At 35.9% G+C, this 26,798-nt stretch overlaps 1 protein-coding gene across 2 annotated transcripts in view; it reads right to left on the minus strand.

The window, feature by feature from the left end:
* CHD1 (chromodomain helicase DNA binding protein 1) overlaps positions 1 to 26,798 on the minus strand; it is a 66,748-nt gene that overhangs the window by 10,667 nt on the left and 29,283 nt on the right. For both annotated transcript variants that reach the window (XM_039366983.1, XM_039366984.1), the window contains exons 10-27: positions 25,278 to 25,456; positions 22,502 to 22,629; positions 20,274 to 20,490; positions 17,336 to 17,425; positions 16,568 to 16,758; positions 15,631 to 15,819; positions 15,349 to 15,511; positions 13,156 to 13,308; positions 12,961 to 13,032; positions 10,387 to 10,536; positions 8,574 to 8,722; positions 6,546 to 6,642; positions 6,364 to 6,459; positions 5,099 to 5,275; positions 4,811 to 4,971; positions 4,095 to 4,136; positions 2,551 to 2,681; positions 343 to 481 (exon numbers count right to left, since the gene is read on the minus strand). In XM_039366983.1, coding sequence (XP_039222917.1) covers positions 343 to 481; positions 2,551 to 2,681; positions 4,095 to 4,136; positions 4,811 to 4,971; positions 5,099 to 5,275; positions 6,364 to 6,459; positions 6,546 to 6,642; positions 8,574 to 8,722; positions 10,387 to 10,536; positions 12,961 to 13,032; positions 13,156 to 13,308; positions 15,349 to 15,511; positions 15,631 to 15,819; positions 16,568 to 16,758; positions 17,336 to 17,425; positions 20,274 to 20,490; positions 22,502 to 22,629; positions 25,278 to 25,456 — 2,524 coding nt within the window. The remainder of the gene's footprint in view (positions 1 to 342; positions 482 to 2,550; positions 2,682 to 4,094; positions 4,137 to 4,810; positions 4,972 to 5,098; positions 5,276 to 6,363; positions 6,460 to 6,545; positions 6,643 to 8,573; positions 8,723 to 10,386; positions 10,537 to 12,960; positions 13,033 to 13,155; positions 13,309 to 15,348; positions 15,512 to 15,630; positions 15,820 to 16,567; positions 16,759 to 17,335; positions 17,426 to 20,273; positions 20,491 to 22,501; positions 22,630 to 25,277; positions 25,457 to 26,798) is intronic.

Consider the following 26,798-nt stretch of genomic DNA (forward strand, 5'->3'; position numbering starts at 1 on the left):
ACACGTGTTTAGCTAAATATTTATTACTATTGTAAACTTGTTTTTCCACGGTATCTTAACAGTTCTGTGAAAACAGCTAAATGATGAATGATCTGTGATCATTTTGGGATCATAAAAATGTTTAACATGAGGTTATTTGGGTGGAGTGATATACACTGATCATTACACCACAGTCACTTTAATAGTGTCACCAAATTGGCAATAGGCCAATTAGCAAGCCCAGGAGCTAATTCAGAATTCAGCCACAATAAAATAGCAACTCCTTAGTGTGAATGAAATCACGTCAGAGGGATTAAGAATGTCAGAGTTTCTGCTTAAGGAAACAAGTACGGACATACAAACCTCTTCCTTTCCTCTGGATCTGAAGGAATGGATTTATGTAATGGTGCCAGCTCTTCTTCATGTGAGATGACCAATTTTGCATTTACTTGTACCCCTGATATTCGGAATGTTGGGCCTTTAACTTTTCCAAGCCTACCTCCTTAAATTTAGAATGCAACAAAGGACAGTATTAGACTTTCTCCAAAACATGAAAAAACCAAAATGCCCTACAGTTCAATACAAACCACCGAAAGGAGGTACAGCCAATTAAACAAAATTATGCCTCAAAAACAAATAATGCATAAGATACAAAGTGACTAGGAATGTTGACTTTTAAAAATATCAGGTAAAACCGAAACAGTAATTATGAATAAAAATAGTACTTCACTTATGACCACAATTGAGCCCAAAATTTCTACTGCTAAGCAAAGCAATTTGCTAAGTGAGTTTTGCCGCATTTTATTATCAGTTGTTAAGCAAATCACTTCTTAAGTGAATAATGTGGTTGTTAAGTGAATCTGGCTTCCCCCATTAACTTTGCTTGTTGGAAGTCAGCTGAGAAGTTTACAAATCGTGATCACATCACCCCAAAACAGTGCACCTGTCATAAATACATGCCAGTTGCCAAGTGATCACGTGACCACACAAGGATCTTTCAACGGTCGTAAATGTGAAAAATGGTCATAAGTCACTTTTTTTCAGTGATGGTATAACTGAATGGTTGCAAGTCAAAGACTATATAAATTCTTACTACAGTATTACCTAATATTGGTAACATTATGTATATAGGTAGTCCTCGAGTTATGAGTATTTGTTCAGTGACTGTTCAAAGTTACAGCCATGCAAAACAAATGGTACTTATGTCCAGATCCTGAAGTTATAGTCACTGCACTGACCTTGCAGGCACATGATCAAAATTTGGGTACCTGGCAGCCCACTCGGACTTATGAGTGCAGGTGTGCTTCAACTCCCCCCATCCCGGTCACATGCCTCCACCATCTCTGTCCTTTTGGGTCCCTGCACTCCATACCCAGCTGATCTTTGCTGTCTATCTCCTTTTTGAGGTAGCACATTATAGTTTCCTCAGATGATCTGGGGAAGAAGCTCTCATGCAGCCAGCAGCTGCCTTGCAAGGGGCCACACCTCATCAGCAACAGAAACAAGAATATGGCAAAGTCAACTGGAGCAGTGGAGCACTGGGTGGCAGGAGCCTTGGAGTACAGGTTGATGAAGATGGCTGGGCCTCTCTGGAGTAGCTGAGGCTTTCATGCCATGTTGCTGGAGCTTTCTGGGTTGGCTATGGCTTCACTGGGCTGGGGTGGCTGCATGTTGCAGCTCGGGCTTCTTCTGGGCCCAGAAGCACTGCACCAAAAATCCCAAGCTGTAAAATGGCAAACAGCCACTAGACTGCACAGTTCTGGGGGAGCCTTCAGCCATGCAAGCCTGGTGCAAGAAAGCCAAATGGCAGAGATGATGAAGAATAGGCAGTTAGGTGAAGCTGAAGAGGAGACAGCCACTTATCTTAGAAGAACTGAAGCTCAGGGCTGGAAGGAGCCAAGCTGGGAATAGTCTGGATAGGGTTGAGTCCTTGATTAACAACAGGTGGGATTTGGTTAATGACAGCAAAGGAGAGTCTGGGATTGCTATCACTAAGTGATGCATTCATGTGATGTCACACTTTATGACATCACTTAGTGACAGAAATTCTGGTTCCAATTGCTAATGTAACTTGTTAACTACTTGTATGGCACTGTTTTCGTTGTTCTTCAAGTTTAAGAGGCAGATCAATTCTTAGGTTCTTAAAACAGTAAGGTTTTACACAACGAAAAATTAGCCCAGTAGATAAAAGAGTAGTTAATATAGCATTTTAGAAATACATTAATGTGCATATTTAGAATTAGTCAAAAGGGACAAAAGAATGGGAATTATTGAAAATAATTGATTGTGTCTCCCATTCACTTTAGAACTATTTTTCTGTTTTTAATTTTTATGATTGTTGCCAGTAACGTTTTAAGGTAACAAACATATTATACTGGATATATCTGGAAACAGGACAAGGATAAAACACTACAACAAATGGGAAACTGCTGTCAGCCATATCAGTAATAACCTGTTCATAAACTCAAGGGCACGATCAAGGGATGTTATGATTTTTTATGGAGCAAAAAGGTGTAATCTGAACTCTTTGCTTGGGTTCATACCACATAGCTGTTGTTAAGCACTCTGTACCTGCTCTTTCTTGTCCAGATGAGTTGTCTTTCAAAGCTTTGAAGCATCCATTATGTACAAGCTCTCCAAGCCGCCGGAGATCTATCTCAGATTTATCCACTAATTCAGCATCTCTAGCTATGGCATCTAATCTGCAACAGGTTAACATTACAATTACAGTTTCAATATATCAAACTTTTTACTTCATTAAAAAAACCTGGAAAACCATTAATGCTAGACATTTTAATAAAATTCTTAATAAGGAAGGAAAGTCAATCGATCCATCACCTTGTAATAGATCTTTAAAATTCTTATTTGAAAATTTCCAGGCCGCTGCCGCCTGGATCTGAGGCCAGGGGACGCTTCTGCGGCCCTCCGGAGGTCCAATCTGGGTGCCGGAGGTCTTTTCCAGGCCACTGCTGCCTGGATCTGAAGCCAGGGGACGCTTCTGCACCTCTCGAGGACCGATCCACGTATCTGAGGCCTTTTCCAGGCTGCTGCTGTCTGGAAATGGGCCTCTGGATGCATGCTGAAGCATCCCCCGGCCTCAGATCCAGGCGGCAGCAGCAGGAACCGTGGCAGAGAGGATATGGATCTTTTCAAATTGAGTCCAGTGTGGCAGGAAGGGAGAGGGAAGCATAAGATATCTTAGTAGGTCAGCGAGGTCTTCAGGGCCTGTTCCATCACTAGGCCCAGTTGTTAAGTGAATCTGGCTTCCCCATTGACTATGCTTGTGAGAAGGTCGCAAAAGGTGATCATATGACCTTGGGACCCAGCAACGGTCCTAAATATGAATCAGCTGCCAAGCATTTGAATTTTGAACACATGATCATGAGGCTGCTGCAAAGGTTGTAACTATGAAAAATGGTCATATGTCACATTTTTCAATGCCTCTGTAACTTGAACAGTCACTAAATGAACTGTTGTAAGTTGAGCACTACCTGTATTGTGCCTTATACTCTTCTACGTTGGCATATGGTCTTATCTTCTGAACTTATTTTGTGCCCACTTCATTTTTATCCTTTTAACAGACTCTGATTCTAAAAACTGTATGTTTTGCTTCAACTGAAGCCTGTTTCTCTACTTTTTTTACAAATTTGTCTTCTGGGTACAGAAACTATAATGCTCTGATATTGCAGTCTTCTTATTAAAAGTTACTCAAAACATTTTGGAGCAAAAACCATAGCAATATATAATTATTCTGTCTTACTGCATTCATTATTCTAATAATTTCACAGGTTTTTTTCCCTTATTTCCAAAGATTTTCCTTAAAGGGGAAGAATAAGAAAAGATATCCCTATATTTTGTGTATGAGAGAAAACATTGTTTTTGAAGCCTTCGTATCTCTAGTTATCCCCTTATTATTTACTTATAATCTAAACTTGACAGTTCTATTTACTGAATTGAAAATAGAAAAATCCTTGTTGCAAAAGTAAGTTAATGTTACTAGAATTCTGGTTTTCATGCACAGAACTGTATATATTTTATTTTTGTTTGTCTTTAAAGTAGCACTGGAATGCTTCCCTACAGTTAAAAGAGAAATTCCACATATTCATTATATTTACCTTTCAAGAGGCCCCCCAAATTTCTTGTAACTTTTGATAAACCTAAGAAAAACAGTTTGATAAATTGAGAAATTAATATTCTTTTAAAATAAACCAATATAAGCAAACATCAAAGTAACTTATTTATCAATCTTAGTGAATAATGACAAATAAAAATGAATGTCTCAGAGTTCATATGAAGACATTCGAAAAACTGATGTGCATATATAAATTATCAGATACTTTATACTATCTGCATAGTATAACAGTACAAATTAGCAAAGAACATGTGATCATTTATTGATTTATATTTATCAATTTGAAGAATGTTGGATATTTATTTAAACTATACCCCAAATCTAATTAATTTCTACTGCTATTTGAATTTACAGAAGCATTCAACTATACCTTTTAACTTCCAACTTAATAAAAACCTATGAATTTTAATAGAATTTTTCATCTTTCCAAATGAAAAAATACCATTTTCACACATATATAAAACACATATGCTATAAATCTAATTAATTTCTACTGTTATTTGAATTTACAGAAGCATTCAACTATACCTTTTAACTTCCAACTTAATAAAAACCTATGAATTTTAATAGAATTTTTCATCTTCCCAAATGAAAAAAATACCATTTTCACACATATATAAAACACATATGCTATAGGAGAGTTTTTACTTTGTAAATTGAAATAGATTAGGATATGCATTATGATGATGTGTTCCTTACCTCCGAATCTCTGCATCACTAAATCCTTTAATGTTTTCCCGGGGAATGGTCCGTGGTCTTCCACGTTTTTTTGGTCGTTTTCTTTCTGAGACAGAGTCACTATCTGATCCAGAATATCTTCTATTCCTACAACGTCTTCCTTCATTTCCATTAAAACTTATCTATTTTTTTTAAAAAAAGAGTGCAGAGGTGCTCAAATTCAATCTCAACATTTAGCATTTCAAATAAATAATTGTTCTAAAACAAAAGACAATTAAAAAGTGAACCCTTTTCAAAAGTCAAGCTTACTTGTTTTGCACAGTTTCTCATTCTTGGAAGCATATAAATTTCTTCCAATTCCTTTTGTCTTTCTTCTTCTTCTAATCTCCGTCTCTGGACCTCTGGAATTATTTCTTCCCAGTTTCTTGAATTTTGTTCAGGCTCCAATTCAATGTCATCTTCATCCATATTGGAAAAATTGGCCACCTGTAAAAATATTGTTTTATCAGATATAATACAAATGCACACACTATACATTGAACATATTATGACAAAAATATATAAATTACCAAATAAACCCTGCTTAAAGAATATCTAGATCTTTATAGTCGACAAATCAATGCTTTTGTTCCAAATCCTCAAAACCAGAATTAGCAAGAACAAATGTTCATAACCAAAGTTAATCTAATTCTCTCTTAGTCCCACACCCCATGGTCAAATATCTTATTTGTAAGTTAAGAAAGAAGTGAAATCTAATCAATAGCTTCTGACAGAACAGAAAAGGGAAAAATTATTATTTTTTTATTTTGTTGCAGGTTCCATATAACTTTAAGATCTATAAAGTTGTAGGAACTCTATAAAATAGATTATATGGATATTTGGATAACTATGGAGCAGAGGAAAAATCTGGATTTTTCATGGCAACAATTTGGATTGACAACTTTAAAGAATGAGAATTTTTATATGACTAGTACAGATATCCTCACTTACCAACTACAACTGGGATCAACAACTTTGTCACTAGGTAACAAAGTAATAAAGTGAAATATGTGACCGCATCCAATTTATGATATCAGTTCTGTGCAGTCATTAAGTGAATACCCATGGTTGTTAAGCATAGCATCACATGACTTCAGCTTGTGACTTCCTGCAGCTTTCCCATTGACTTTGCTTGCTGGAAGCGAGATATGAAGGCTGTAAATAATGATCACATGATCATTGTAAATGCACACCAGATTCACAATCATATGATCCTTAATTCAAGGAGGTCATGAATCTTTTTTCAGAGCTACTGTAACTGAAGAGTTACTGAAAAAGCAGTCAGTGAGGATTATCTGTGTTGTAGAAAGCCCAAGCCAATAAAATACTGAAAAGAAACCAATTCATTTAATTGTGATACTTGCACATTCAACCAAACGTACTTCAATTATTTCTGTTTCTCTGCATTAAAAGCTCTGATGTAATGGAAATAGAGAGTAAACTAATTTAAATTAGAGCCCTACATATGCTTATGTGGAAATGAATACCATCAAATTTAGAAATGTTCATTTTCAAGTAAACATACATGTTAATACCTTAAACTGAGAAAGCAATTCATCTCCCACACTTAATGGTCCAGTTTCATTTTCCCGTGTTTCAGCTCTATTCAATATTTCATCTATGTCCATTTCCTAAGAATATGAAATAAAATTATATAATTGAATTTGAGCTTTGAATACAGATAAATAAAATGCAAGGAAGTTTAATTTGTCTGTACCTGTGGTTCCTGTTCTTCCCCTTCTGGTTCTTTGAAAAGTTCCTCAGCACCAAACTTTAGAATAGCTGACAGTTCCTCTTTGTTAAAAGGAGCAGAGCTGAAAATGAAGAATAATAGTTTAAAGGAATGTTGAGGATACCTCAACCTGTATATTTCAACCTAGGCCATTCATGTGATGTTGTTGATTCTGCTTCCTGGTATCTGGAGGGTGTGCAAGTGTAGATGAACTTGAACAGATTCAAGTTCAATTCTGACAAAACCAAATGGTTCTTATAATCCGCCCTCCTGGCCCTGTGGATATTATATCCTTAGTTTTGCACAGGACAGCAATCTGGGGGTCATCTTGGACTTATAGATTCTCCCCCAAAACCAGGGGGTAGTTGTGATCCAGACAAACTTCACATATAACCAGTGCAACAATTATGCCCATTCTGGATCAGGAAGCCATTCAGATGGTAATTCACACCATAGTCACTTCACAAAAGGCCTACTAGATAAAGTCTACATGGAGCTGTTCCTGAAGCCACTCCAAAGTGCTAGGAGCACAGGCATGGCAGCCCAGGCAGTAATAAGTATGCATACTATGATAACAATAACACCACTGCTCTGAAAGCTGCACTAGTTTTCATTTGGTTCCAGTGTAATTCCAAATGCTGACTACCATTCACTCATACAACCCTTCATAGCTCAAGCATTGGTTTATTTCAAGAACTATCTATCTCCAATATTTCTGTCTGCTCAGTAAGTTCAGGAAAATTAAATGAGATTCAGGACTTCTCAAATAAACAATGTCACCTATTGGGACCTAGGAAGTCTGCTTTTTTAATCACAGCACCTAAATTCTGAAATACTAGAGATCCATTACTGCTGCTCTCCCCACATTCAAAAAGTCACTAAAAATCTGGCTATTTCTAGATCCTGAGACAGAGCAGTTGTTGAGCCCATAGTTTTTATGTATTTTTTTCTTCTGCATGTATATTTATATTTTGTCTCTCCTTCTGTCATTTCATTACACATTTGAATGTGTAAGCTGCCCAGAGTTGTCTGGAGTTGGGCAGTATTTAAATAATCATAATAAATATTTAAAAAATACATTCAAATATACCGTATATTCTGGCGTATAAGGCGACCTGGTGTATAAGACGACCCCCATCTTCGGTGCCGAGCCGCATGCCTAGGAAGTCGTCTTATACGCCGGAAACTACCGTTATTTACAGCGTATAAGACGACTCGGCATATAAGATGACCCCCGACTTCGGCGTCAATTTTAACGCTTGTAAAAGTCGTCTTATATGCCGTAAAGTACGGTAATTGGGTTTTTGATCCTCTGGATCAGGCGGTCCCCAACCCCCAGGCTGTAACCCATTACTGGGCTGTGGCCTTTTGGGACTGGGCCAGGCAAGTTGCATGCACATTTCCACTGATGTGAGTGATCTGCACGCACTTGCAGCTCCACTTGTGCACACACTCATGCATGCACCTGCTGCTCACATGGAACCACCCTCTCTCTCCCCTCACCAGTCCACCAAGCCGGAAAGGTTGGAGACCTCTGCTCTGAATTCTTGTCTCTGATAATGTATAACAAAAAAAGAAATTCTGATTTTGCTCACATCCTTTTCTTCTTCAATACCTATCTCATCCCTCCCATTTTTCTCCTTTTTTAGCAACTTCAACAGAATAGTTGCTGTAGAAGAATGAATAGGAAGGTATCTTCTACCATATTCCAAAAATTAAGGAATGGAGAGAAATGGGAGTTCTCAGTAATATATCTGTAAATGGGCACAAAAACTGAAGTAAATAATCTATCCAGCTTGCATATTCTAGCTGGGAAACCAAGAAGTTTAGTTCAATCTGAGGTAAATAGCTCAGACATTTGGTGATTTGACCGTACCCCTCACTACTTTTCTGATAAACTGTGAAAACCAACTATATTTACAGAAAATGATCAAGTTGTCAAAAGAACTACATCACTAATTAATAAAATATTTTGTACTGTAGGGAGGATCTATAACACACCCACACACCCACCTAGAGGGTGCAGAGCCTGTATGTAATACAGTTTTTCCTGTAGTGTCCATTCTCTGAATAACTAGATGATCTAAAACCATTTTCTTCTTGGCTCTCTCCAAAATGTCTTCTTCCACTGATCCTTTGGTCACTAAACGATAAATGTTAACCTATGCGTAAAAAAGAAAGATTTAAAAGTTACATAGCAAAACAGAAGTTACTATTTGGAGCAATATGCATTCTGAAATGGAAAAATATGTATTTTATTATATAACAACAATAATAATGTTGGAAGGGACCTTGGAGGTCATCTAGTCCAACCTCCTGCTCAGGCAGGAAACCATATACCATTTCAGAGAAATGGCTGTCCAGTCTCTTCTTAAAAACTTCCAGTGTTGGAGCATTCACCGCTTCTGGAGGCAGGTTGTTCCACTGGTTAATTGTTCTAACTGTCAGGAAGTTTCTCCTTAGTTCTAGGTTGCTTCTCTCTTTGGTTAATTTCCATCCATTGCTTCTTGTCCTGCCTTCAGGTGCTTTGGAGTATAGCCTGACTCCCTCTTCTTTGTGGCAGCCCGAGATATTGGAACACTGCTATCCTGTGATCCCCTCGTCCTTCTCTTCATTAAACTAGACATACCCAATTCCATCAACCTTTCCTTATATGTTTTAGCCTCCAGTCCCCTAATCATCTTTGTTGCTCTTCTCAGTTCTCTTTCTAGAATCTCAACATCTTTTTTACATCGTGGTGACCAAAACTGGGTGCAGTATTCCAAGTGTGGCCTTACCAAGGCATTATAAAGTGGTATTAACACTTCATATGATCTTGATTCTATACCTCTGTTAATGCAACCTAGCACTGTGTTGGCTTTTTTGGCAGCTGCAGCACACTGCTTGCTCATATTTAAGTGATTGTCAACTAGGACTCCGAGATCCCTCTCACAGTTACCTCTATTGAGCAAGGTACCACCTGTCCTATACTATACCTGTACACTTGGTTTTTCTTGCCTATATGTAGAACCTTACTTTTTTCACCATTGAATTTCATTTTGTTAGATAGCGCCCAATGCTCAAGTCTGTCAAGATCCTTATGTACCTTAAGCCTGTCTTCTGGAATGTTGGCTATTCCTGCCAGCTTACTGTCGTCTGCAAATATGATGAATTCCCCATCTATCCCCTTATCCAAATCTTGATGAAGATGTTGAAGAGCACTGAGCCCAGAACAGAGCCCTGGGGCACCCCATTACACACTTCCCTTTTACACACTTCACATTTACACAAATGTATTACATTTGAATCATATCTGTGGTGCTTAACTTACAACCAGTTGTTTAATGACAATTCAGAAAGTTAATATGCTTGGAAAGAGTGCTTTATGGCCCATAAAACACGTCTGGGTCTCATAAAATGTAAAAAAAAAAAAAAAAAAAACCCCTCCTCGTATTTTAGGCATTTGGCAATTGGTGACCACAATTTGCAACTTTTTAAACTGGTTTCTGGAAAAAAAAAAAAAAAAGTCCACTCAGGGGAATGGATTCATTTAATAATCAAATGATTTGGACTTACAACCACTGTAAAAATGGTTGAAAAATGGCTCGTGGTGCCATTCAGATGCCAATAAGAATTGTAAGTTGAAGATTACCTGTCTCTAAACTGTTCAAGATATGTACTTAAATGAACAACATGACATATCTGTTTTCAATGAATCATAGGAATAGGCAGCTTTAACTATCTTGATTAACCATTCAGTGAATGCAAATAGAGATAAAATGCTGGATAATTTAAATTTTTGTGCTCTGATATACCCCACAATTAAATTAAAATTTAAATTTCAAACCTGTTTTTTTTGTCCAATTCTGTGTGCTCTAGCCTGAGCTTGCAGATCATTTTGAGGGTTCCAGTCAGAATCAAATATAACAACAGTATCAGCAGATGCTAAGTTTATACCTAGACCTCCAGCTCTTGTAGACAGTAAAAAGCAAAAATCCTGAAATTAAGAGAAGAATGAAATAGTGGGAAAATGCATATGATACAGTAGATATGTGTGAGCTAAGTTGTCTAAGTTAGATGGAAGGAAAATTTTAAGAGTTGACTGCATCTTTTTGCTGCAACCTCATAGGTTTCTAGATTTTTGCAGCTCTATTTGATAGCCCTATCACTTATGCCATAATTTAGTACAGTAAATGCCATAATTTAGTACAGTAAACTTCTAAGTTAACTTATTAATCTTTGTTTAGTGGTCTTTGAATTTAACAGACAAAATGCACTGAATAAATATATGTGCACTGGGTTAGTGGCAGTTGAGGAAAGAAAGGTGCTAGGAAGATTGATGCAGATAAAATCTGCAACACTGACAGCTGCAAAGAAAAAAGAGGAGAGACAGGATAATGAATGAAAGCTTTGCTCTATTACCTGCTCTGCCTATTCATTGTTTTTACTATTACAAGAAACTCCTAATTTGACAGATATTTATCTTTAACAGGTACTTCTTTTCCAACTAGCCTCTTAAATCGGGGGTTTACCATGACAAATTTTTAACCCTGTTTTGTTTGGTGAACCTATAAACACACCAACATTTGTTTCTTCATGTGTACAAGGGGGGAAAAAGACTGCATATTAAGATTATTATTTTTTGTGTTAGTCTCATACTTGTTATGGCGAGCTAAGACTTGAACAAGGAGATCAATAGTTAGCAGCCTATTGTAGAGTTAACAGATGACAGATAACAGATAACACCCTCTAAGGACCTGCAGGAAGTTATGATGGGATTTCCGGTAATCAATAGGAGCATTACCCCTGGCCTCCGGAGATGAGGACTTTAAGTTGCCTCTTCCCGCTAGTGCACAGGTCGGCAACCTGCGGCTTCGGAGCCGCATGCGGCTCTTTGAGCCTTCCCCCTGTGGCTCCCAGCCTCCTCTGCCTTTGTAGACAGAGACAGAGACAGAGAGAGGCAATTGCACTTCCCTGCTTCTCTCTCTCTCTCTCTCTCTCTCTCTCTCTCTCTCTGTGTGTGTGTCTGTGTGTGTGTAAAAGAGAGCGCACTCAGTGTTCTCCGAGGAGCTGAAAAGCTTTCTGGGCGGAGCTCCTCCCTTTCCTGCGTCTCTGAAGGAAGCAGGAAGCAGGAAGGGCAGGAGAGAGCTAGCTAGCCCAGCTAGGCTGACTCAGGAATTCTGGGAGTTGAAGTCCATGAGTCATAAAAGAGACGAGGTTGCCTACCCCGGAGGTTGTTGGACAACAGCTTGAAGCTTGCCAGGTGAGCAGCAGATAGGAGGGGGGGGGGGAGAAAGAGAAAGAGAGAGAAAGAGAGAGAGAGGGAGAGAGAGAGAGAGAATGGGGGAAGAGGAGTGGCAGACCAAGGGCAGGTAGAGAGGGAGGGAGAGAGAGACCCTTTTGACATCTAAAATGAAGATAACACTGCATATATCCTTTTTTTACCTGTGTGTGTATGTAATTTTATTCTCTTAAAGCATTCTCTTGGTGATCATTGTTTTAATAGTATGGATATTCCCAAGAGTCATATTTTTACTTTTATTTTTAATGTGTATGTGTGTGTGTGTGTGTGTGTGTGTGTGTGTGTGTGTGTATACACACACACACATACACCTATAATAAAGGTAAAAAAGGATATATGCGGTGTTATCTTCATTTTAGATATCAAAAGGGTTTTGCGGCTCCCAGTGTTTTGTTTTTGGTGGGAAACGGGTCCAAGTGGCTCTTTGAGTGTTTTGGGTTGCCTACCCCTGCCCTAGTGCAAGGGTACACCACAAAGAAAATAGAGCAAAAGGACCCTACAAGGCTATTCATAAGAAAGAACAGCACTGTAATGGTATGTAAAAATGATCTTGGGAGATAGGACAGTGAGTTGCAACAGGGGAACAATCAGATAAAAGACAGTTTAGCCCACAATAGAAATATGGATGGGAAAAGAAGCTTAGAAAAGTCTCTCCCTAGTTTTTGGGCTGTAAAGGGGATGGAGGGGAAGTACTTTCAGAACTGCAAAATTCTGTTAATGTAACATTACAATAAATAGAATTAATTCATCTGGTCATGTTTACTGTCAGATCTGCTTCATAAGGCTGACATGTGCCCTCCCATAATGAGCGGTATCAACACAGACTCTACTTAAGTAAACAGCAAAGCAAAGCCTCTATGCTGGACATAACCATTCACTAACCCAGACTCCATTTACTCTGAAACTTGACTTTTGAATCCCATGACTTTGATTTTAGACCCTCAATTATAACCTTCTGTTATACTCTGACTCTTGGATACTACTTTACACTTGGAAATTTTGGAACTCTATTAAAGCATGGCTTGCTTGATTTTTGAAACTTTCTTCTTGCTCGTGTCAGTGCATGTTTAGCCTAGGACAGAACAATTATCTTAAAAAATGAAAAAGACAACTGCCTACCTCAGAGGCTTCTGCATTAAAATGATCCAGTGCTTGTTTTCTCAGTTCTCCTTTTATTGACCCATCTAGTCTCTATGAGAGAGGGTGAGGAAAGAAAACAATTGTGTAAGTATGTAAACAGGCATGAATAATGAATAATTCAATAATGGAAATAAATGCAGTCACAGTCATGTAGCTAAAGAATAACATTCTTACTTGAAAGGGAAACTGACGATATTTCAAATATTCAGCTAAGATGTCCAGCATCCGCACCATCTGAGAGAATATAAGTACTCTACTGCCACGCTCTCGTAAGCGAATCAGCAGCTTGTCTAAAAGAATTAGCTTCCCGCTACTCCGGATTAAGTTCTTTAAATGAAAAATAAAGCATTACTCTTTCAAATAGTTTTCTGTTTTTGTTTTTTTAAAAAAAAAGTTTGATAGGAAGAAGATTACATTTATAAGACAATATTAATGCATTTCTATGAGAATTACTAGAAGCCCAATGTCTAAAAAAATAAAAAAGTGAAGTTAGAAAATTAATCTTGTCTTTATTAATCCTTATAAATGTACCATAAACTAAAATTGCATAAAGGTAAGACAATTATTAAAATTCTATTTAAAAACCACTCATTATACTACATAACAACCACTTTGGACTAGTATTGGTACTACCTAGCAATGATTTTTACACAACCTTATGAGACAACTCACTCATATTTTCCTGTTGCATACAAGATAGCCAAACAGAGAATTGCCTAAGAACCCCTAGTAAAATAGAATTCTCATGAGGAATTTTCCAGTTTGCATTTTAGTCCCTCAGTGTAAACAGGACCATCTCTAAATATCTCAAAGTCCTTAAAGACATAGACTGAAATAAAGAAGATACACTAGATACTAGATTCTGGTATCTATCTATCCTTATTATCAGTCTTGCAAATTAAGTTAGTCATCCATTTTAAGAGCAGTGCATCAATGTCATTCAAACATTTATCCTTGTGGAGACAATTTACAGATAGTCCTCTACTTATGACTCCAATTATGACTGGAATTTCTATTGTAAGTCATTGTGGTCATAAATCAAATCAGATCTGATTTTATGGCAAATTTTACAGTGTCATTAAGTGAATTGCTGCACTCATTAAGCAAATAATATGTTCATTAGGTGAATTCAGCTTTTCCAAAAGGCGTTTTTTGTTGGAAACTGACATAAAAGGTTGCAAATTGTGATAACCAACCAATCATGAACGTGAGCCAGTTGCCAAGTACCTGAATTATATCATATGACTATGGGGTGGTACAAGAGTCATAAATGTGAGTAAAGTCTTTAAATACTTTTCCTAAGGCCTTCATAACTTTGAACGGTCACTAAATGAATAGTTGTAAGTCAAGGACTACTAGTATCCTGTCGCCAATTCAATCTTACCTATAATTATTGTGAGAAAGTTGTTACAAAAGTTAGGCCTGAAATTCCTGGTTCTCTCTTTTTCAAACCTATTGCTTATTTGCTTGATTTCTAACAGTTACAGTAAAACAAATTTAAAATTTCAGTTGCTTAATATAATTATAAGTAATTAATAGTCAGTTTTCAGTTTTACAAAAAAATGTTGAGATAAATTTCTGTGATCAAAATGTAAGACTACAGTTGTTTGCAGGCAAATATTCTTAAAGCCAACCCCACAGAGAATGCATTATAGTAATTCAATTGGGAAATGCCCAGGAGATGAGTGACTGTGAGCAGAGCACTACCCAATCCAGGAATACGCATACTTGGTGCAAGATACAAAGCTGTACAAAGACCCTTTTAGCCACAACTGTCCCCTGCTTTTTGAGTCACAAAATACCCCCAGATTGCACGGCATATCTGTTTGGGCTCATAAAACTCCCTCCAGCACCAAAGACATGAAATTGTCAGTACCCAACTCCCAGAGCCATTCATTCTTGCCATTTCACTTAAGTGAAATGGATATCACCAATCCACTTATTTTCCTTTGCTTAGAACAGGGGTTCTCAACCTTGGCAACTTTAAGATCTGTGGACTTTAATTCCCAGAATTCCTCAGCCAGCAAAGCTGAAGTCCACACGTCTTAAAGTTGCCAAGGTTGAGAACCCCTGGCTTAGAACATATAATAACAGAATTGGAAGGGACCTTTCCCTACTGAATTCTAAGTAACTATATCCACAGTATTTCCCTGATCCATTAATTTAGTCACTTTGTCAAAGAATGCAACGAGGCTTGATTCTTGCATTTATTTTTCTGTTTTGTAAACTATATAACTGAAAGAAGATATATGTAATATAACTGTAAAACTATAAGAAAACAGCATCTTGAGTGACAAACCACTAAATCTCACTCAAAATAATGTGTGAATCTTGGAGTACATATAAAACAATTTAATGGATATTTACCTGTAAGGCCTCCTGTTTATTATAGAATTCATTATCATCTGGTGGCTTAATGAGGTAGCAATGATTACAACACTTTTTGAGTTCCATCATGATATTCAGAAAGCCTGAAGTGCTGCCTTTTGATCCCTTACTTAGGGCTTTGTAATTCCTTGTTAAAATCCACCTATGACATTAAAAATAGTGTTGATAACAATACTGTAGAAAACAAAACATAAAACGAGAGATAGCTGGCAATTTGCATATATTTTTGTATCATTCTAATAAACATAATACGTGACTTACTTGTAATACTGCTTTTGCAATGCACTCATTTCCATTCTTAAAATTTGTTCAACCTTGGCAGGTAGAGATTTTTCTACATCTTTCTTAACTCTCCTCAACAGAAATGGTTCAAGTTCTTTGTGAAGACTTGCATAACCAAATTCCCTTCCTTTCCCATGTTCTTCTTCAAAATCTTCCCAAGAAGAGAATCTTCAATAAAAAATTCCCCACATTGTTACTTTGCAATACAAAGAGATTAAATTAATTCAAATATTAGTTTCACTTTAGCATTACATGTTCAGGATACAAAAATAAATACGTAAGAATTACAGATGGTCCTTGTGTAATGATCACTCAACTGTGGCTGTGGGTTACCTCCACTATTACTAACAGTACATCTTTAAATAATTATAAGGAGGGGAACATGATATCGACACTGACATCTTGTTAGTGGGGTTTCTATAAGCATTTAGTTGATCATCAAAGACATAAGTAGCACCATTCATATACTCTTATCTTATAGTAAGCAAGAAAATGAGCACTGAGATTCCTTCTATTTATGTTAAGAAGAAACCCTAAATCAGTTCACCGATACTGGGTTTTAGAGTCTACAACATTTCTGATTTTTTTTCCTTTAAAGCCAGTGAAAATTAATTCTGAAGAAAAAATTATTCCATATAGCCATGTATGTAATAAGTGGCCTTCCTGAGAATTTGTAATTGACCTCCAGACAAGCCAGTTTAAATTTCTCAATGTAATAATAACTGATTTTCTTAAAAAGTTAAAGTCTAAATATAATAAAGTAGCAAAGTTATCAAGTTTTATCTGACTGGAAACAGCACCCAAAATACAGAATTGAAATAAGGTGGTTCAAAAAGGTAAGTTTTTACCCACCAAAACAAGATAAATATTAAACAAATTGCAACCTTACTATATGTTTGTCAATATGATTACCTACTTTTCTGGCATGATGAAATGAAGCAGGGACCACAGCTCTTTCAGGGAGTTTTGTAGAGGTGTTCCAGTGATAAGAAGGCGATGATTAGATTTGAAGTCTATTAATGTCTTATATAAGAGGGAGTCATCATTTTTTAATCGATGGGCTTCATCTACTCCTATAAAGGCCCAATTTAAGCCTCCAAGGAATGACTTTTCAGAAGGAAAAAAAACAAGTATGCTTTCTTTTAAAAGAAAATATATATATATTTAACATAGCAATTTAAAGCAAATTAGGGGCAGTAAAAATTACACAGGTAAATAAATAATAAGAAGGCAGAGAAACCATTTTATCCAAAGCCCTGGAAGGATGGTGTTGATTAATTTTCTTTTTTTTTCTGTTTTCCTTTCAACAGGATGGAAATTATTTCTACCAGCCTTGGAAAAGTCATACATTTTCCCATAAATTCTGATAGAAAGGAACATTATGGATCCCATAGGTGCATGTTTTCTTTCAATCTTGTTAAGAATGTCCCCTTTCAGTCTGCTGGAGGGGGAGGTAGTTATAAAAGGCATCCTGAAAGGTCTAGTCTTCCTTTTGATGATAGACCTCTTTCTTCATCTTTGACGAGGAATGTCCAAAATATCCAAGCCATACTTGGTAGTTATTGGTATTTATCATAACAATCAATCTAGTTTCTTATTTTTAACTGAAAAAAGTAACATGTTTTTAATATTCTGTTTTAATTTTTAGAAATTAATTATTAAATTAATCAATGTAACTACTAACCTTATCTTTCAGTAGAATTTCATAAGTTGTCAATAAGATATTAAACTTTAATCGTTTGGTCTGTGGATGCATCCATTCATGTGTTCTTATCTATAAACAAAATCAGTGAGATACTAGAACACAGTTTAAAAAAAAAATCTATGAAACAGCTAATATAAACAATCTGATTAATTTTAAACCCACCAATCTAAACACAAATTCCATATATAAACACATGATAATATATGGAGGAACAGGAAAGGAGCACAACATAGAAATGGGATTAATAAACAGCTCTGTTTAACTTCTTATGAGAAAGAAGGGTGGCAAAGATCCTTGACAACCCATTATCCATCTAGTGAAGAGACTGGAGTGCAATTCAATCAAAAGACCTTAAAAACAGCAGTTTCAGTTTTCTAAAGCTTTTTTCATTATCTTAAACAAATGATCAGGTTGATCTGAAATTAATAAATGCCAATGAAAATAAACCAAAACTGTATTTCTCTACCAACACCAGAGTAGAAAATAATAAAATATGTTGTGATTGTTTTTGAAAACCTGCCAGCTCTGACTTAACAATTCTGTATTCTCTGATTCTGTATTCACCAGTTTTCTTCAAGAGATGGCATACATAATATTTGAAAATAATATGCAATAGGATGACCAGGTGATAATTTGAGGATTCTTGCCTCTTTATGCAACATACTTCCAATTGGAGTAGTTGATTTCAGAGAAAAGACTATTAATTATTAATAGGTGTTGAGCTGGAACATTCTGAAGGCAGTATGTCTTCCCTAGAGCCTTTTTCATGAGGGGTGTTCTCACAATGTAACTGTTTAAATTATGATATTGAAATTATAGGCCACCTTTAGGTGATGTCATTTAGGAAGGGAATAATACTTGCCTAAATTACCCTGGAAATCATCACAGATTGCTGAAAAGTATCAAATCTGGGATTCTACCAAAATATTGGCATCAAAGATGATATTCTTGTACTACAAACCAGTTACCATCAATTTCCCAAACTTTCTGCCATGCACTGTAATAAATTTACTTTTCTTTTGGGAATTCCTTACATTAACATCAAAACTTACTAATGAACAAATTGATGCCTCTTTCATTCTCGAAAGGGGCTTGTTAATTCTTATAAACCTCATTGGAGAAAGCTAGACTTTTTAAATCTAATTCTTGTAATTTTGGTCTGTTGGAAGTTAGAGTAGGCGAGTCAGGTAAAGATCAATATTATTCTAGGAAAAAACTTGGCTAGATGATCTCATAAGATTCTTTGTTAAAGCATCTGCTAATAGTTTAACAAGGCAACAATTATTTTTAAATAATGTTTTGTTTAAGGTAGAACTACTCTTGAAATAGTCTCTGCGAGAATAAGGCTCTCTGGACTGTAATACAGTGGTGAGATTCAGCCGGTTTGCACCAATTTGGCAGAACTGGTAGCTAATTTTTTGTTGCCCAGGCCCAGAATGAACTTCCGGAAGTGCATCCACACAGAGAACCAGTTGTTCACATATTTGAATCCCACCACTGCATAAAACACAATATCATCCTGCTTCCCAATTGGGTAGAAAGAGTCTTCTTTGTTAGCAGACACTTTTTTTGGTTACAAACTTTTGTTTGTCATTTTAAGTAAGTAGTAAATATCCTCTGAATATTTTTAGTTTGGAAATTTATTTGAAATCTCAACAAAGAAAACAGATGAACTTCTGCCCTTTTCTGTGTTCACATAAAAGTTCACTTCAAATTACATAAAAAACTATGTAATTACATTTTTTAAAAACTCTTCATTTTGAAAAAGAAAGAATTCATCAGGTATACACATTTAATAGAATAGACATTTAATGACAGTAATTTTTTAAATTCAGCTTCCTGTACTTCCATCTTGAAATAGATACAGTATTTATTAATCTGAAATAGTTTGATTCCTGCCTTGCCTTTTGGCATGAGTATGTAGAATTTATTGCAGAGTAATTCTAGAAAGAATTCTAGAATTCTTTCCTAACACTCAGATCTAAATTATCTGGTGTAAATAAGAACAATGTTTGGATAGGGACTAACTTTCTACTGTAGAACTCTTATCACACTTTTTCTAGACAATTTTTCTAGCATTTAATGATCCAATGTTGACTCTTTTAGAATGCAAAACTGTATAATAACGTTATCAAATAAATATTACAATGGTTCTAAGGAGGTTTCCAAGACATTATCTGTAGTAAGAGACAATGTGCCCAGAGACATGATCTATTGACATCCTTTATAATTTCTTCCCTTTTTTGGTCTGACTATGCCATACACAGTAATTATTTTGTTAACAGTCACCCCATGCCTCTTTTGAAAGCCCCACAGTTTGTAATTTGTTCTCAAATTTACAAATGTTCCTGGTTGCTAAAAAAGCTGTGAATCAAGGGATTACCTTAAGCAAAAGAAAAAAGCTGAAAAAATATTACTCCTAGAAAAGCTAGCTCCTTAAATTATATCAAAGAAATATTTACATTTTTTCAGTAAAACATTAAACACTATGTTCATGGTCACTTTTAAAGGATATTAGCTGAAAAATAATAATGGGTAAAGTGGCTAATGAATTCTGTTAATGTATTGTTTGTGATAAAACATTTCATTAAGTATCAAATGAAGAAAACAAAAACCAGGCTATCCAACCACGGTATCAGTTTTGAATTCTATCTGTAGCCGAATAAAGAGATTTGATATATACAAATTTCACATATGAGATTTATTTCCTATTTTACAGTCTATTTTCTCTTGCTCAATCAAATATCAAACTATTAAATAATTTCACTATATTTTAATTAATGTCTATCTAGAAATGAATTACAAATAATAAAAATTAACATAAAAATTATTCAGTGTAGATGTAGATTAAAATTACATCTCTATAATAATAATACTTCCAGATCTGTGTTTCCCATTAACATACAATTCCACTTACCACATTTCTACTGGTAATATCTCCCAAATAAACTACAGCATTCATCTGGGGAGCCCATGTCTCGATTTCTCTTTGCCAAGATGTCAGGGTGGAAAGAGGTACTACCAGCAAGAAGGGTCCATACAACTGATGTTCATGAAATAAGTAATTCAAAAAGGAGATGGTTTGTATCGTTTTGCCCAAACCCATTTCATCAGCAAGAATACAGCTATTTCCCCTGTAAAGTGATACGAATAAAATAAGTTAAACATCACATACAGATTCATTAATTCCCATATATTAGAAATTAAATTATTATAATAGTATTACCTTCTAAATTTGATCAATATAGTCATTTAACTTTTCACATTTACTTATTTTACAATACTTATGCATATTTTAATCCACATGGAATCAAGGACAGAATAAAGCTCTGAAAAGATTTTTTTTTACATTTTTAATTGCATGAGCTTTGACAGATTATTAAAAAATGAAACAAGAATAAAGTTACAAAAAGCAAAGTAGAAGTTACAGAACTACCAATTTATCTTCTCTGCAAACCCCCCCCCCATCACCCCTTTTTGGTAGCCACATTCTCCTCTTCCCTTCCATTTACATTATGTGCACAATTGTTGGGCAAATGAGTATTTTGACCATATCATCATTTTCATGCACATTTTCCACTTCCAAGCTATATAAAGTTGAATGCTTAGTGGAGATAAGCATATCAGGTGATGTGTATATGTGTAATGAGGGTGTGGCCTAAAGAGATCCACCCTATATCAAGGTGTGCATAATTATTAGGCAATTACTTTTCCTCAGGCAAAATTAGCCCAAAAAAAGAAGATTTAATTGATTCTGAAAAATTGTAAAAAGTCTTTCAGAGGGATGCATCACTCTTGAAATTGCCAAGATATTGGGGTGTGATCATAGAACCATCAAATGTTTTGTTGCAAATAGTGGCAAGAAACGTGTTGAGAAAAAAAGACGCAAATTAACTGCCAAAGAAGAATCAAACGTGAAACTACCAGGAACCCATTATCCTCCAATGCTATCATATTTTAGAACTGCAGCCTACCTGGAGTATATATACTATATATTTATAGTATATACTGGAATATATTGTGTATTTATAGCATACTTTGAATTTTAATCATTGGAGGTTATTGCTAGTATCTGTCGTTATTTTTGATTAATCACAACTCTTTTCCTAAAAGCTATTATTCAAAACATCTGAATTTGCCTTTGCTATACAATGTGTCAGATACAGTGTCATTCATATCTATACACACACACACATATATATGAATTTAGTTAACCTTCTATTATGAATATACATTATCAACTATTTTTGTTTTCTCAATCTTGCATTATCAACACATTTCCCTTTTCCAATGTTATTGCTGATTTTTTGTTACAGTTGTTAACATACATTATACATACACACATACTTAATAAATTTTGATGCTTTTATGTTTTCTAGAATTATTCCTAATAAAAATTGTTGTTTTTTCAATGTTGTATTTCACATTTTCTAAATGTTTGATGTATTTCCTTCTAATACTTTTGAGTTTTTCTGTGGAAGCACCACATATGATATATTTTCCCTTTTGGTGTATTTATTGCTATATAACTGGCTGGCAAGATTTTGATCTTCATGGTTTAATAAGACAATAGTACTTTTTCCCCTCTTTGCTAAATTAGATTATTAAATATATTTTAAAATCCCAAGGAGCAGGGAAAGAATATATTTTATCTGATCCTAAAACTGTACCTTGGGTTAAACATGTACAGAATGCAAGATTCTTATTTCTAAATGTAGTAATGTCCCAATATGCTTCAATTTTGCAAAGTGCCAATGTTAAACCTGAAATATCTTTAGAATATAATTATTATTTTTGCACCTTCAAGTATGGATAGAACACATTTATGCAGATAAGAAAACCAGTTTAATATAGTGGTTAGGGCACCGGGCTAGAAACCATAAGACTATTAATTCTAGTCCTGCCTTAAGCACAAAACCAGCTGGGTGACTTTGGGCAAATCATTCTCTCAGTCTTAGGAAGAAGGCAATGACAAGAGTTCCAAAACTCTGCAGCAAGAAGTCCAGCCGGTTAAAGGCCAAAGCAAATAAATAAATTATTAGGTAAATGAAAATGTCATTGACTCTTATTTTCTCTGTTAGTAAAACTGAACAGAGCAAATATATATTTTAATATAGTGTTGTAAGATTTTAAATATGTACTTACTTGCACCATGAATGGGCTAACCAATTTAGTCCATTTAATTGATAATCTCTTAACTCTAAGTTTTCATGACCTCCAATGTAATTAGGTTGTTTCTTTAAAGCTACAAATCTTGGTCTTTGCTTCAAAACCTACCAAAGTAAAAAAGAAATATTATTTTAATTCCTTATTTCGCTCCCAACTGAAAACCTGAATTTTATACTATCTGACATTCAAAGACAACAGAGATAATATAAAAATTTCTAAATTCATATTAAATCATATTCAAAAAAATCCTTGGATGCAAAAAAGCATAATTAGTGTAGAAAAACACCCAACTATAAATCATTTTGAGTTTGCAACACCTATTCTCAGTATTCCAAACTCAAAACATCACATTCCTGTTTTGAACGCTATTGTTTCAAATGTTCAGCTGTTTGGGGCAATTGATAAAAATTTTGTCTTGTACCAGTACTTTGGTATGGGGTTGGCAGTTTCTGCTTTAATTTCTCCCTCTTTCCTTCCCGGGGACAGGACGCAACAAGTGCTTCTACTCATCTGTATTGTCTTTGGCATGTGTATTGTGTGTGTGAGAGAGAGAAGGGGGAGGCAACGTAATGTAATCTGGGGACCAGAGTATTAGAGAAAAATAAAAGACAGGTATTTAAACACATGGCACAATGAAAAACCATCTTAGATCTGATTACACTTTGCTGAGAAATTAGGACCAGGACTGCTACAAAGCACTTGAAACTAGATTATGATTCACAGCTGCTAATCATTTAAAATTATCTGGTCCTAAGGCAACCAACAGAACCAATTTAATTCAAGCATGCAGTTCTTCAGTTTTCTTTTTTAATTTTCAAACCAATGTAATGGGCACCTGTTAAAAGGTAGACAAATCTCATTCTCCTATTATTTTGCTTTTCAATTTAATCCCTTTAGGACATACTCCCTCAAGCTCCTTCCCCAGGAAGACCTACTTCTTGGCTTGGGGCAATTAAAAGAATGCACATATGATAGGTCACAGGGCTGCTGTTTATTGCTGCATATCTCACACATAATTCAGCCTTTTCTTTTAAATGCGGGGTTACTCTACTCCTCCACATTAATTTAGGTCTAATATAGTCAATCTACTCTATTTTCCCCAATACAAATTCCAATTTGAAAACAGCTATGAGTGGCAGAAATAATAAAACAGTTAAGAGGATGAAAAATAATGAGACAATGAATTAAATCAAGTTCTACTAAATACATGAGATGAAGAATGACTAATGCTAAAAAAAACCTTTTAAAAAACATGACACTATCTTGCGGCAGCAATATTGCAAACACATGATAGTGTTGAGAACTCCTGGCCTTAGCCAAAGATTCTTCTGCCTGTCAGAATAAAGCCCCTTTCCCTCTGTCAGAAATCCATTGGTTGAAGATAAAGATCACCAGGAAGATCAGTTTCTTGTTCCTGAATGCTAGGCCACAGCTAGGATTATACAACTGGTTTATCATTTGGGAATATCATAGGCAGGCTATAAGCCAGAGGTGTCAAACTGCCAGTCCGCAGACCGGATGTATCATGCGGAAGCGGCGCCCACCCTAGCTCCAGCAAAAGGAAAAAAGTCACGACACATCATGTGACGTGGCGAGTTTGACACCCCTGCTATAAGCCAAAAGATATTTTGTTATTGTCCACAAATTGCACTTGATTGTGCAGGAAGGCCTTAGTCTGAAAAGAACCAAGATCTTTTCACAAGACACTGAGATTGCCATCAACACCTTATAGATACCATAAATCAATTTTAAACCAACCTGTCCCGATTACTACAGCTTACACTTCAGAAATAATCCATCTAATTCAGGGGTGTCAAACGTGCAACGTCATGTGACATGTCACGACGTATTGCAACTTTTTTTGCCATTGCCAGCAATGGAGTGGGCGCGGTTTCGCCATGATGCATTTGGCCCAAGGCCGGCAGTTTGACATCCCTGATCTAATTGAATGCCATTTACAGTACTTGCTCTTCATATGTCTGCAAAAATAGCAGCTGACTGCATATGACACAACATGCCATGTGATTATATCTTGAGACCTTCTAAGAATGGAGACTCAATAGCTAAAGCAATTTAATACTAGTATATAATATTCCTGCCTTTTTCCCCTATTTATTTTCCTATTATCTGATTGCTTTGTTAAATAAATAAATTAGCCTACCTATTGATTGTTAGACCTATATTCCAAAGATACAAAGATAATGTTGATGAAACATGTCCTTTTTCAAGTTTTTTTCCACAGAATTTAAATGATTCCACTGTTACTTATGATTATATTTTTGTTTTCAAAAGTATTTTAAACAGCCTCCCTCTTGCTAGTTTTTGCGTTAAGTTGGTTAACCAAGAACAGTCATCATGGAATGCCAATCTTATGATCCATGATCAAAAACAAGGGTCCAAGGGCTTGTTCTAAGTTGCCATTGTTTACTGTGGATTGAATAGCTATCCCAATGGAATGCGACCAATTTGGAATACTCTCCAGAGGAAAGTTTTGTTTCATAGTTGAAATAAAATGCAGTTTCTGTATTGGCATATTCTTAGATGTTATGGATAAAGGCAACCTTGTCTGAATCACCACATATGATGTGATATGTTTGTTTATCCTGAGGATCACTCAACTCATATATCTATTTGATTTATACCTGCCTTTATTTATGGACTCCCATCTGCACAATGAAAACACCAGATATAGAATATTATTTTAAACACTGAATATGATACATTTACTTAAAGATATTTAAATTTTACCTACCTTACAATCTTTAAATGGAGTAGTCTTTGACTGATTTCTACTAAAATACTCATCAATGCGTGACTGGAACTTTTTTGCAATGAGAGCTCCATCTTCCCAGCTGCACTCTGAGTAAGGGAGACCTTGCCATTTACAATAATAATCTGGATAGCCTGCTGCTGACTTCTGATTAGAATGGGCTATAGAAAATAAGCATAAAAACAAAAAGCAACATTACCCCTGTTCACTTAAATAATGAACCATGAAGAAGAGGTTGTACACAAAACCTGATTCAAATACAATATACATTTATTCTGTCTTGAAATGGTGCTAGGTTTGAGTGGATGTAATTGTTTAACATGGAAAGTTTTGCAAAAAGAAAAAAAAAGAAAATGGAAATGGTGACAAAAAATGTTTTGAGAGAATGGTTAATTGGTTGGAGATCTGTGAATGGGAATTAAAAAATTGAAATAGCATCAGAGTAGGAATTGGACTGAATGAAAAAAACAAGAATGCAAGCTGAAGGGAAAACCAGAGGATAAGCCTGGGAAAGGCAGAGACAACTTCAGCAGAAAGTACATGGGAAAGGAGATTGTTGGATGATCTCACCCAATGGTTTCATGAGGATGCTAAATAAGTGGGGTGAGAGAGTTGAACCCTATAGTAGCTCACAAAAAAGGGGTCCACGAAGTGTCCTCTTCTCCCCCAAATCAGGACCAAAAGTGAAATGCATGTAGGAAAAGGTAAAGAACTGAATAGCTTGAATGAATTCAGAAGTAGGAAGAATTGGGTGGATGACAATTATGTCAGTTATAGAGGGCATACAATGCAAAATACTCTCCAAGAGGAGGAGGGTGACAAGAATGATGAATGCTTTCCACAAAGGGGGGCACTCTATTTAGAGAGGAGATGGAAAAGCCACAGGGAGAAAGGGTTGACCGAGGCCGGAAGGATATAAGTAAGTCAATTGGTCGACTCCATGAGTTATCAGAATGGAGAATGGAAGGGAGTGAAATGGAGTAGTGAGGAAAGGATAGTTATCAAAATAGTGACATGACAGGAGATGAGCTGCCCTATTTCAATGCCTCTTCTCTCCACTTCATCTTGGTTACCAAGTAGTGAGACACTGCTATACTATGGGTTCAAATTGCTGTTATTAAATGCCAAGTTTCTCTGATCTTGGATCAGCAGATAGATTTGGCAAGTATTACTGAGATACATACAGAAGAGAAAGGGAGTGAGTTTCTCTTGGAGATATGCCCATCTGGGTATCAATAATGCATTAGACGTAATCCATAGTAGGGGAGGAAGAGGATGAGGAGTTATTGTCTAGAAAGCTACATATGATCAGATATGTAATGTGAGGATGGAACTATTCAACCATTATCCCGAACAACTAATTTCATAGGGCACTTCTTGAAGATTTTCCCGAATCCCTGATGTGCATTCTGTAGGATACTTGGTCTGCCTATGGAATATTGGCAATTGACACGATTGCTCCTGAATGGCGTCCTCCTAGTCACCAATCCAGTAAATTTTTGA

Source organism: Crotalus tigris, unplaced genomic scaffold, assembly GCF_016545835.1.
Source record: "Crotalus tigris isolate CLP2741 ecotype Arizona unplaced genomic scaffold, ASM1654583v1 scf7180000020506.575545, whole genome shotgun sequence".
NCBI lineage: Eukaryota > Metazoa > Chordata > Lepidosauria > Squamata > Viperidae > Crotalus > Crotalus tigris.